Below are 12,309 nucleotides of genomic sequence, written 5' to 3'. Positions count from 1 at the left end.
AAGGCAACAGTTATATTTTTACTGAGTTCTCTGGAGCAATCATGTTACTTTTTTAATAGCAGCCACACAATCAAACTATTTCTGAATGGGTATTAACATCCTCATCTTCTGGCATCTTTCTCTTACTAATTATACAACTTTTCATCCTGTTTACTGCCAAATTCTTCAGGCCAATGAATAAAAACAGTGTCACATGAACTGAACAAAAGGGTGGTATTTCATTACATCAAGAAAATCAGATACCAGGTTGAATTAAAGTCCATTTTGTCTCTTAACAGCTCTGTACTGGTTTGGGTGTTAATTTTCTTCATAGTAGCTAATGTGGTGCTAGAAACAGCATTGTTAATTCAGGGATATTTCAGGTATCACTGAGAAGCACTTACACAGAGCAAAGGGATTTCCTGCTCCTCACCCCACCCCACCAGCAAAGGAGCTGAGGGCGCAGGAGAAGCTGTGAGGGGATGCAGCCAGGACAGCTGATCCCAGCTGACCCATTCCAGAGCAAGAGAAGCTGGAGGAAGAAGGTTTCTCACTCATAACCTTGTCATTCTCTCCCCCACCCGACTGGGGGGAGGGAGTGAGCAGCTGGGGGAGTCTGAGCTGCTGCCTGGGGTTAGACTCAACAAGCTCTTAAAAATGTGGCATGAATACTGCAGAAAAACAGAAGCAAAGAAGGATTATTGTTGATCACTTGCCTCCTACTGGAGGTACTGATTTCTTAACCCAGTGACTTCCAAGTAAGGACTGTTTTAAAACGCATTCCTCACAGAGCACAAGGATGCTATGTTTCAGCAACTGAGCAATTGATCATACACTACACAGAAGAAATAGATTTGTAAAGGAAACACTAATGTCTTTCAGAGCCTCAGGTGCTGCACCAAAGGTAATTTCCATTTCTCAGGCATAGGAACAGACTGTATGTCCAGACAAAAATAATTGGCATATGTCTTTTTTGCATACTGCAAATGAGATGATAGACAGCAGAGTCTCTCCTGGTAGTTACCCTGAAGAGTGTTTCATTGCTCTTTTCTGCTGTAATATATAAAATATCTGAAATAAAAGACTTAATTATTGAACACCACAGATGGTGGTAGTAGCCGTGGTAAGGAATTTTAAATGGACAGAGGCAGACACAGAGGAAGAGATTGGAACCAAAGTTTCAATTTAAGGGAAAAAATAGCAAATTGTTGGGAAATATAACTAATTCTTATCAAAAAAGTAACTGATGGAGGAAAGACAATTAATTCACCAACACATATATCCTAATAAAAATTACCAAGCCCTTTTAGGTCTGTCACTAGCATTTTTTCATGAGTATTTATTCATGGATTCTGAGTTTCAGGTGGAAATTTTTTAATTAAACTGTTGTGAGAAGGCAATGTTTAGTCTTGAAACTTTTACTGGTTAAATCTTTGTCACTTAGTTTCTGTAAAAGGCTTTTGTCAGAAGATGTTATTATGGAAAAAATCATTGAGCCTTTCTTGTGGCTTCAGAAGTTCAAAGCTGTGTTTTATAAATGCATTTACTTTATTAGTACTGTGCTGACATTACCCTTTAGTTGTCTGGCTTAACCATTTTTGATGTTGCTTTCATCTTGTCTCAATTTCCTCTGAAATAGTTTCAACTCCCCTCCTTTCAAAATATTATTTTAAACTCCCAGTTCAGCAGGAGAAATACTCTATTGGTTAAGACATTTTCAACTGACTTTGGTTCAGCTTCACGAGAGTGATTTCTCGTACCTGTGCTAAGGAAACCTGTGCAAAATGCGGTTGTGTGCAGTCCCCACACAGGTGGGTTACACACGAAGCCCCTGTTGCAAAAGGCAAGGGGAGCCCAGGAAAAGTCAGTCATCCTTCAGGACACAGCCAACTCTTAATCCACACTCCACCACTTCCAATCTTTTCCAGCTTTCTTGCTTTGCCCTTTGTCTGTCTCAATGCATGGACATTCTGGTTTTACAATCAACTGTGCCTGTTCTTGAAAGCAACTGTGAGAATCCACAGAGCCTCACTCCAGCAATGGCACAGCTGCACTACTGCATTCAATGGACCACACTCCTAGTTTGAACTCTCTGAATTCAGCTGACACGCTTCAAAAATTAACTTGTTCCATTAGACATTTATGCCAATATTCATCTTCATATTCCTTGGATATTGTGTTTTCTCTGTTCATTCCGTCTAAATGAACTTCAAAGGATTAACACTAGATATCAGTACTTCCCTGTAGCTATTAAGTAATGTAATTGCAAAATAATTTTAGTCTTATAGTGCTTTCCACAGCAGTCCTTCAATCATTCTGAGCTTTTTGAAGTGTAATATTGAAGTATTTCATAATTTAGAAATAATGGGCTATACTGGCTTTTTAGTGGGTAAAGTAGGTGGTAGGGTTCACTTGTTTAGCTTGCAGATTTTTAAAATAAAATTTAAATGGAGAGTCTTACAGGTCAATATTTTAGAGAATATTTCATTCCTCTGCCTCAAGATATCCCATGATATATAACACACAATATCTGGGCCTGACTCTGGTTGAAAAATGGATGTGATCGAAACAGCAAATCAAAATAAAAATCTGGGATGACTACACAATTATTGTTATACTGGGAACTGGAAATTATAAATTAATGTTATGGTTATTAATCTCATAGCTATATCATCAAGCTGTGACATATGCATGATAAATTGATTCTTATACAGTAAAATCTAATTTGTGCATTTTCTCATTTGCCCTGAAGTATATCATTCCTGACTGCTGAGCAAAGCTGTAATAACAGAATACTAGAGTAAGATTAGTGGTAATAGAGTTGTTTTCATTTGCAAACTTCATTACATAGTATTTACTAGTAGGCTATGAAAAAAAAATCATAAAAATTTAAATTAAACACTTGTTGAAATAAATGAGGAAAGTACATCTAGCATTTATTAATTGCTTGTTCTCTTGTTTTATAATGAACAAAATTTTCTAAATTGTAAATGATCACTCAGTCTGGGGAAGGTTCCATGATGAACATGGGCATTTAATGGTCATCTCAGTTAGACCTTCTCTATCTACAGCTGTTGGAAGGGAGTAGATATTCAAATAAAAAGAGATTAATTTACCTGCAGAAATACACTCAAGCATATGTATGGGAATTGGCTTGCATGTATGTGTTCAACTGATGCATCTTCAAAGTCACATAGGGACTCAGAGTAAAGGCATCAAAATTGCAGCCAAGCACCTCTGATTTTTACACAGTAAAGACCTGCATTATGAAGACAAAAAAGACAATAGATCTTGAAAGAAAAAATTGTTGGAGAGCATCATTTTTGTTCCTTTACTGGTTTTCAGAGCCCTTTGATTTCTGATCATTATAAAGGGAAATCTTGTGATAATAAATTACTGCTGCTTCCTCACCTTCAGCAATCCTTGTCTGAACATTTTGTGATGTGTCTGCCTTTGTGACACCTGCCTTCTTATTCAGGGGCTCACAGAGTCTATCAAGCAGGAAAGCTTTTCCTCCTTTTCCTCCAAAAATAAATAAGCAGCATACTATGAATGAGGTACCTAGGATGGGTCTAAAGATCTGGTCCCTCACTGGGGCAATTTTGTGCTACCTTTGTATTTAGGACATAGCAAGAGTAAATGTCACCAACTTCCATTTTCTTTAATACTGCTGACAAAGTGCATTTATCCTCATGCTGTTCAGTTCTCCTATCTGTTTGCTGTGATTTGTCTAGAATCCGTCATCTACCTCACTGCTTTTTTAAAATGCTGTGACCAGTACTTCTTGTGACACTCTCAGAAGGGATCTACTAAAACATTTCTATCTTCAGTACCGAGCACTGTGAGCCCAAGGCAGTTTGGTGCCTGATGGGCTTTAGTTCACTGAGCTGACATTATTCTACACAAGGAAGATATTCTGGGCTTTAAATTCTAAACTGTGTGGTTTTCTTTTCTTTATTCATTAGTAATGTGCCATGCTGTGTCATACAGAGTAGGAAAACTCCTGCCAATAAGGAGGGAGAAGGGATACCTTGGCTTCCAGGTCAAAAGGAAAGAGACCACAACTCTTGTAAGCTCTAGTTCTGCCACTCCCAGGAGCACAGGATGAAATCTAAGCCTAATTAGGAAAACAGGCTCTTCATAGGTAAGAAGAAGGCACTTGCACTGCTGTGCAGAGACAGATGACAATGAGCTCGTCTGCTGCAAATCCCTTACTGGAGTCAGGGCTTGGGTCTGGCTAATTTAGGGGCTGCTGTAGGTACTGCCTTTTAAGGCAGTAAGTGAAAAAGAGAAAGGTGCATGTTTTTAGAGAAAAGTACATCTTCTAGCAAGGCATTAAGCTGAGACCAAAGATCAGCTGCCTAAAATGTGGACAGTGGAATCTTATTGCTAGTGCAGAGGTTCAGACCAAACAGGGTAAGAACTCTTAACATGTCCAGAATAAAAGCTGTTATATGTCACCATGGGAGTTCCAATCTAAATTGAATTCAGCAATTCATTTGGGGTTACAAAAGTACAACACTGAAGCCCAGGTCTTACTTGAAGCAGCCAGGTGCAATACCAATGAACAGTTCTCGGACAAGGGCCTAAAAAATCCCCTCACCTCTATCTTCTATTGCTTTCTTTCATTTCAACATAAAATCAACCTAAGACAACTCCAGAGATAAAAGCCTCATTAACAAAGCACAAGCTTTGGTTCCGCATTGGTGCAGGTCTGTGGAGGAAGCCTTAAGTCCTTCCTTTAGTATTGAGAAAATGATTAGTCACACTTCATACCCCAGTGAAAATAGCCTGAACAGGGATAGTGTTGTATGGCCTTATTACTGCAGCAATTTGAGGCAGACCACAAAGTCTCGTTTCCTGCCACTCACACATTCAGTCTGCATCCCAATAGATGCTGTGGAGATTCTGACATAAATATTACTCTAAAGCAAATTTATCTGATATAAATAATTTCTCTTTTACCCAGTCCTCATTGTTCCCTTTTCCATGGATTTCACCACCTTTGATGAAAGGCCAGTTTCTTCTGCTTTACTGTGAGATTTCAGGATGTTGTGCGTCTATAGAGAGGCACCCCAGAAGCTCTGGCAAACTTCAAAGTTGGGATGAAAACTGGTCAGTTTGCTTTTAGATCTTTTGAAATGAAGCTGTATTTTTATCTATTCCTTTGCTTCCCCAGAAGGCAGAGGTTTCGGGGGTTTCTTTTTCTAAATTCCCTTTTTTACCACCAAAAGACCTGACAGCTGGAGACAAATGTCAGTTTTAGTCTCTCAAATTAGCAAATTCTCAGGATTTGATTGTGGCCACTCACAGGTTTGCATTAAAAGCACATTGCATATGCTGCTCTTCTCCGACATTGCTTTCTACATGTTTGTGAAATGATGTAAAAAAAGATTTTGCCTTTTAGTGAGACTATAGGAGCTATTTTCAGATTAGCACTTTTAAATTAATTTCCACACTATCATTTTAAGGCTGACACTATCAGCAAAATACTATTAAATATACACATTCCTCTCCTATATTTTTTATATTAAATAAATAAATAAATAAAATATTAATATTTATATTACTAGCTTTTGACTTAACCATTTAATCTACATGTATTTGTAAAAACTAAAGTAAGTTCCCTAGCTGTATTAGCAGCTAACAAGCCGTCTCTATTCCTCTGTTATAAAAAAAATCAAATAAAATGGTAGGATTTTTATTTCTAAAAACCTCTTCAAAGAGGTTGATCTGCAGCTGAAAGTTTACTAGTCACTAAAATCATTTTTCTGTGAAGTGTCTCATTTTCTATATTAACAGAAAAATTTCAGTAATCTGTTAATGAACACAAGAAGCTGTATTGCACTTAAAAACTGACCGCCTATTTCAACACTACACATTCCCTGCTTACTTTAAGTTAGCCTTTTGTGCTGCAATTGCAGTACTAAATGTCTCAGTAATTGCTAATTTTTCCACTTAAAAATATAACGAGTGAGCTGTCTCCAATAGTCTGAAATTGAGGACTAGTAAAAGGGCCATACTGCTTTATCTGCCTCCCAACATCTAATGGATGCTTTCTGTTTACAACTCCAGTATTGTCATTTTTGCTCTTACCTGTTTCTCTCCGAAATCAAGCCCACAAAAATCACCTCGTTTATGTGCCATACTCTGTCCACTCAGTATTTTGCTACTCAGCTTTAACTTCAAAATCCAGCTTTGTTAGTCCTACAAAGAAATCCAGATTGCTTTTTCCTTGTAACTAAAGAGTTCTGTGTTTGCTTCTTTCAGTACTTCTCTTTCCTTTTTAGTTAACATGTAATTGGTCATTACTCTGAAGTAATAATTTTTATGGGTAATCATTACAAACAATTTTCTCCAAGCCTTTTAATGAACTCTTCATTGTGAGAGGCATGGCTGGTACATATTAAGCTTTCAACTGTAGCAATTGAAATATTCTACTGCATTCCCCCAGTCTTCCCTGGAAACAGGGTATCTGGTTTCTACACTTGCATAATTGCAAGGTTCAGTTCATTTATTCTTATTGCAAAATCAGATTTAAGCCGTTTTATTCCTCATGACACCCTCTCAGTTCTCTCACTACCCATAATTAACAGTTTCTGAGCAGTCAAAACCAGTTTATAATCATAGTTGAATTAAATAGTCAATTTTCAAAATGCAAGACTTGACACCCTGATGATTAATAGAGAAGAAACTGCATCACAAACTCTTATCTCCATTTTGGTTAGTGAGCCTGGAGCTGATGATACTTAGCCACATTACTGATTTGCTGTATTTTTAACTGAAATGTCATTGTTTGAGCATCCCATTGCATATTATTAATGCCTTGAGAATTTTTAAATTCCCCAGATCAGTTCTGCACAAATACAGTTACTGAGAAAAAAGAATTAGACACATTTATGAGAGCAATTAGACCTCACAAAAATATAAACTCCCTAGAATGTATTTATGCAGTGAAAATCTCACCACTCCCCACATTATTTACAGTAAAGTTTTAGTGTAGCTAGAAAAAAATAAATGTCAAAACAGACTTAAGAAAATAAATATTAAGAAACAAAGACACATGAAAAGCTCAGTGGAATTTCTCTTGGCTAAAGAGTCAGTATTCTGTAGAAGCAGAACAGGTAAATTTACAATATAAAGAGAAGCCAGAAGCAAAGAAAATGTCCACAGTGGTTTGTGGGGGGAAAAAAATATATTTGTTTCCTTATTTTCTCTCTGATGCCAGTTGTCCCTTGTGCCAAATCAACTCAGAAGTATTTACTCCATACTTTTGTCTTCCATCAAAGGCATATTAATGCCAGGCCTGAGTTCTTCCCAGAAAAAAGAGGGGCTTGCAAGTAAAGAAAATTGGATTTTTTGCCCAATATTTTCTCAGTTAGCAATCTAAGGAGAGTCTAAAGAAAGGCATAGTAAGGTAATGATTAATTTAACTGGTATGTGACAATTCACAGAGCCCACACACAAAATCTTCCCCAAATAAAATAGTTTCAGCATTGTCTAAATTATTACTTTGATTTGTTTCCTTATCTGTGCTGTGTCTCAGGGCAGGAGGATATTTCACCTGCCTCAAGGGCCCTCTTGCTGCTAAAGTTCAAACTTTTAGAAATTTGGATAAGCCTGTTAAAGAACCTGTTGAGGCACCAGTGCTTGAGGCAACTGACACTAGTTCAGTGTGTTGCTATCCATTTTGTCCTGGAACTCTGAAGCCTGGCCTGCTCCTATTAATGCTTTTGAAGTAGCAGATTGTTTGTACTGGGTTTGCTGTGCTAGAGGTGCCGTGCTGCACATTCTCCCCTGTTACTGAGCCCCTTCTTGCTGGCCCTCATAAAGTCAGGAGAGTCACCATCCTGGAGAAGATGGAGGAAGCTTTATCCAGTTTCCAGTCCAGGACTGGAGGAACAGACTGAGATTATTTTCACCATTCCACTTCATGCTCTTTGCTTCCAGTAGAGCTGGTTTATATGTTTCAGTTCATGCTTGTTTAACCCTATAAATGCCTAGAAAGCTGTAGTACAATCACATCACAAGGATGAATAGTGCCTAAACCTGGACAGGCATCTTTCTGCTTGCTTTGTTGCCTCAGACTTATCAGTATAATGTCAGTACACGTGAGCAGCCTGTGAGCTAAAATCTATCTTGCAATGTGCAGAGCAGCCCATGAAGAAGCAAAACTAAAAGGCTAATTAAGGCATGCTGCAGCTCCTACACAGGAGGCAGGGAGGAGGAGGGCTGAAAGGCACAAGGACTAAAGCACTGTGGGGTGGATGGTGGAAAACTGTGTATATGTGAGCCCTGGAGACGCTGGGCACACAGCGATCCCACTGTTGGCTGGCTTTGCGCCCAGCCACTCCACGTGCCTCAGGAGGCATGTGTGGAGGGTTTCAGGGAACGACGATCAGAACGGACATGAGAAAGCCCTGAGCTGCTGTGCAAATAATTACCTATGTAGACATGCCCCGAGTTTAACAAAAACACAGAGCTTTCTTCCTCCATGGGCATCTACATATGGCTACTGATGGGCACTATTTTTTTGTTTGCTTCCTGTGTGAGTTTCTCCTGCACTATCTGTGTCCAGACTTTACAATCTTATCAGCTACTTTAATTACAATACTGCATTACAGTGATGTTACTCTGTGATTCTAGTGAGTTAGGACCAGGGCCAGGGAAGAAGTATTGAAAAATATCACTATAAAACAAACTTGTTATTATTATTCTTGACAAACCTGCTTCCCTGCTCCTCCAGCTCTTCTAGAAGCTGGGACTATAACTGCTGCCATGTGTCTACAGTCACTGACCTGGTTGCTCTGGGCAGCACAGCTTGCAGCTGCCAGAACATCACTTTTAAGCAATGTGATGTTGTTCTCCCTGATATTGTTACCCACTGCTTGTGATGAGCTACAATCAGGCACAGACTGAAATTATTTTACCCTGTTGCAGTCATTCAGTACCAAGTGGTCTCAAACCATTTAAATGTAACAAAACTACTTTTTCCTTTCCTATTCAGTGCCTGCCAATTTTTTTCAAATAATCCAAAGTCCTACATATTACGATTGTTAGTCCTGCATTTACAATTACTGTCAGTTAGATTATGGTTGGATCATACCACGTATTAATTGAAACAAGTTTTCTACAGCCTTTGTATTTCCAAATACACAACAGTGGAAATGTTATGAAAGCATGATTGTCCTTAGAACATATCTCTCAAATTTCTTTCGTTATAAAAAGCTGTTAACAGATTAATTTGCTTTTTCATGCAGCCTTTTGCAAGCCTAAGTAAGAAAACAGAAGAAGCCAACTCTGTTTTTTCTTTGCATTTCAGGCATTGTTGCTGTCCTATTCTGTGGAGTCACACAGGCCCATTACACCTACAACAATCTGTCACCAGATTCCAAAATGAGAACTAAACAGGTAGGGCATGGAAATAACTGATATCTTGTCTTCCACTGGTGTAAGGAATAACAGTTACTGGAATATAGCTGGATGGGATTACATTAATGCAAAGCCAGAGGCTTATGTCTTCATTAGGGGAAAGACTGGAAATTACCTGGATAAGCAAAAAATATAAGAATTTAAGAATCTCTTCTTCCCAAGAGACCTGAAATATCAGACATGTATGGAGATAACAGCTTACACCAACTTCCATACAAAAATTCTTCAAAATTAAGGAAATCAAAGAGCTCTGGTAAGTAAGACAGAAGTGGTCTGACAGATTGGATCCCTGTTGATTTTTGCAAAGGGACTGTATGAAGTGCAGTCTGCCCCACAGATTTAAGCAATGACATCATTTAATTTCTGTTTCATTAAAAATGGTCATAATTAGAAAGACAGAGATTTTTTCTTTCCATTGTGTTATTTAGAGTTTAGAAAGAAATGTGAAATTTGATCATCTGGTTTGTTTGAACAAATGACTAGTACAATTGTAATTAATTTTTAAAACTTGAGGCGGTTCTCAGATCTATGGCATTCAGAGTTCAAAATACTTTTCAGCATAAGGAGTAATTTTAGACAACCCTGTCACCACCTAGATACTGTAAGAAGTCATTTAAATGCAGTTTTCTTCCCTTTTAATGTTGACTCATATGTCCCAAGAACCCCAGGTTGTAGGAAATCTATCTCCTAGAACAAAATGGAAACACATGGTCCAATACTATAATTTTCATGATGCAATATGGTGCCTCTTTCAGCAATTCCTTTCTTTTAAGTATTGGAAATTTTACATAGAAAATTTCATCACTTCTTGCACATCTCAATTTAATCAAAAATCCAATTTTCTATCAAAAACAGCTTGATAGAAAAAAAGTACTGGCCACAGTATCCGTTCAACTGTTAGAGTCTCACAGATTTTAAATCACAGAAAAGTTTCTGGTCAGTACTCCTATAATAAAGTGTTAGCTATTGAACAGTATAAGTCTTTTCAATTGTATTTCTTCATACCAGCAGAGGCTGATACTTTCAGAAAGTATTCCAGCAGAGAACTAACCTTTCTCTGATAACTGTATTGTAAGAGAACATTGAAATCCATCACAGAATTGTTTCTGTTTTGCAGAAAGACTAAATTACATGTGCCACTACTCCCTTTGCATACAACTTACAATTTGAATAGAAGGTTTTTTCAGGGATTCATCTGCATGTTTTAGTGATGCCTAGCCTCCGAGGGAGACAGAAAAAGCCGAGGTTGTGATATTTTTAATCACCTATGAAGCTTTTCAGCTGCAGAATTAACTAATATTTTGTTTAAATGCATCCTGGTTTTTTTTCATGCTTACTCTGTTATTCCCTCCTATTCAACAAGTGCAAAACAAAATAGTGAAAATAAACCAGATTTACCCTTGAACACACAGAAAAGAGATTATGTGTTTCTCTATGGAGCTCTGAGTTTTATGCACTCTTTCCTATTCTGTTTTTCTCTTCCGCATAAGCCCTTAATCCTCGGCCTCCTTTGCGATATGGTTCAAACATTGTTGTTGAATTCCTTTGAATTCTTCTAATTTATTTTCTAATCCAAATATTACCCTTTCATATGCAGCTGTTTCAGTGAGACCTCCACTGCCTCTTTCTTTCTCTCCTCCCAAGAATTCTCTTCAAGCAAATTTAATAAGCCACACACTGGGCATTCTCATAATCATATATAACGTCAGTGCAATTTAAATTAATATTGTTGCTCACACAGTTGGCTTTGCTCCCAATCTAAGTCATTTTTGTTACTCATTACTGGCCAAAATCAAGGCTGTTCAGTTCTTTTATAGAATTATTCCAAAGCAGTCTCTCTCTTTTGTTACAGTATGACAAATCTTTCAGTAAGGAGTGCTGAACTGTAATGCACACTGACAAAAGAGTGAGTTAAGGCTGAAGCTGAAGCTAACAAAAATCATGGAAATTAGATTTAAAACTGTAAATCAGATTGCAAAAATTGTGTTAGCTGTTTTTAAACAAATAGCTTTTCTTTACTGCTCTGTGTTATTTTCTTTACATTTTTTACTTGCTTTTAATATTTTATGGCTTGATGGTAAAATCCAGTATGCAGTGATAGAGAAGGTATTTCTGACCCTGGTCCCAGCTTCTGCATTTCCCATAATGCATCGTCATTTGCTCTAAAAAAATAAAAAGGTTTTCTTGGGTCATTGATGTAAAATGAGGACTTATCTACAGTTCTTAAATGAGAATTTAAGAACATCCATAAAAAAGGCCTGTTAAAAGATGCCATGTAATTATTAGTCGCCATGTATCCTTTATTATTCCATCAATCACTGTTTAACATTCCATGAAAGAGACATATTAGGTTTCAGGTATCTGAAACTTACAGAACCTGAAACTATAAAGCAACATTAATTATTTCACAAATAAATGAATTATTTTGACACTGTCATAAGTAAAGTAATATAACAAAGATTTAGTGAAAATGGAAGCTTTAGATAGTTTTCATTCAATTCAATTATCCCCATTTCATTAAGTATTTATAAACATTCTGTGTGTTCTTACAGACATTTTTTAACATGGGTGATGTTTTATGGCAGTATTTTTAAGTCCTCATCCTTGACCTGACCATGGTCATCATGATTTTAACAGTGAGATTGACCCTGCCCTCCATGGCAACAAGGTTAGGTCAAACAGAGTGCTCCTGAATTTCAGGCACTTAAAGTTTAATTTATCCAATGTATCTTTAGTGAAGGAGAAGATGAAGCTGCTGGGATCTGATCGAAAGCTATCTGATTCTGAGCAGCTTTCTTTAGAATTATTTACAGCTGCTATCTGACCTCACGTTATGCTGCAGCCAGACAGTTGCTTCTAAATCTTGGGACATTACAGCTCAGATTTTACATTAGGCTT

General features: G+C 37.5%; 1 protein-coding gene across 2 annotated transcripts in view; it reads left to right on the top strand.

Annotated features, from left to right (window-relative positions):
- The window catches only part of SLC9A9 (solute carrier family 9 member A9), a 179,476-nt gene that overhangs the window by 71,125 nt on the left and 96,042 nt on the right, over positions 1 to 12,309 (top strand). For both annotated transcript variants that reach the window (XM_048314656.1, XM_048314654.1), the window contains exon 9: positions 9,302 to 9,390. In XM_048314656.1, the coding sequence (XP_048170613.1) occupies positions 9,302 to 9,390 (89 nt within the window). The remainder of the gene's footprint in view (positions 1 to 9,301; positions 9,391 to 12,309) is intronic.

This window comes from Corvus hawaiiensis, chromosome 10 (assembly GCF_020740725.1).
Source record: "Corvus hawaiiensis isolate bCorHaw1 chromosome 10, bCorHaw1.pri.cur, whole genome shotgun sequence".
Taxonomy (NCBI): Eukaryota; Metazoa; Chordata; class Aves; order Passeriformes; family Corvidae; genus Corvus; species Corvus hawaiiensis.
The sequence above is the reverse complement of the archived record's forward strand: the minus strand, read 5'-3'. Positions and strand labels throughout refer to the sequence as shown.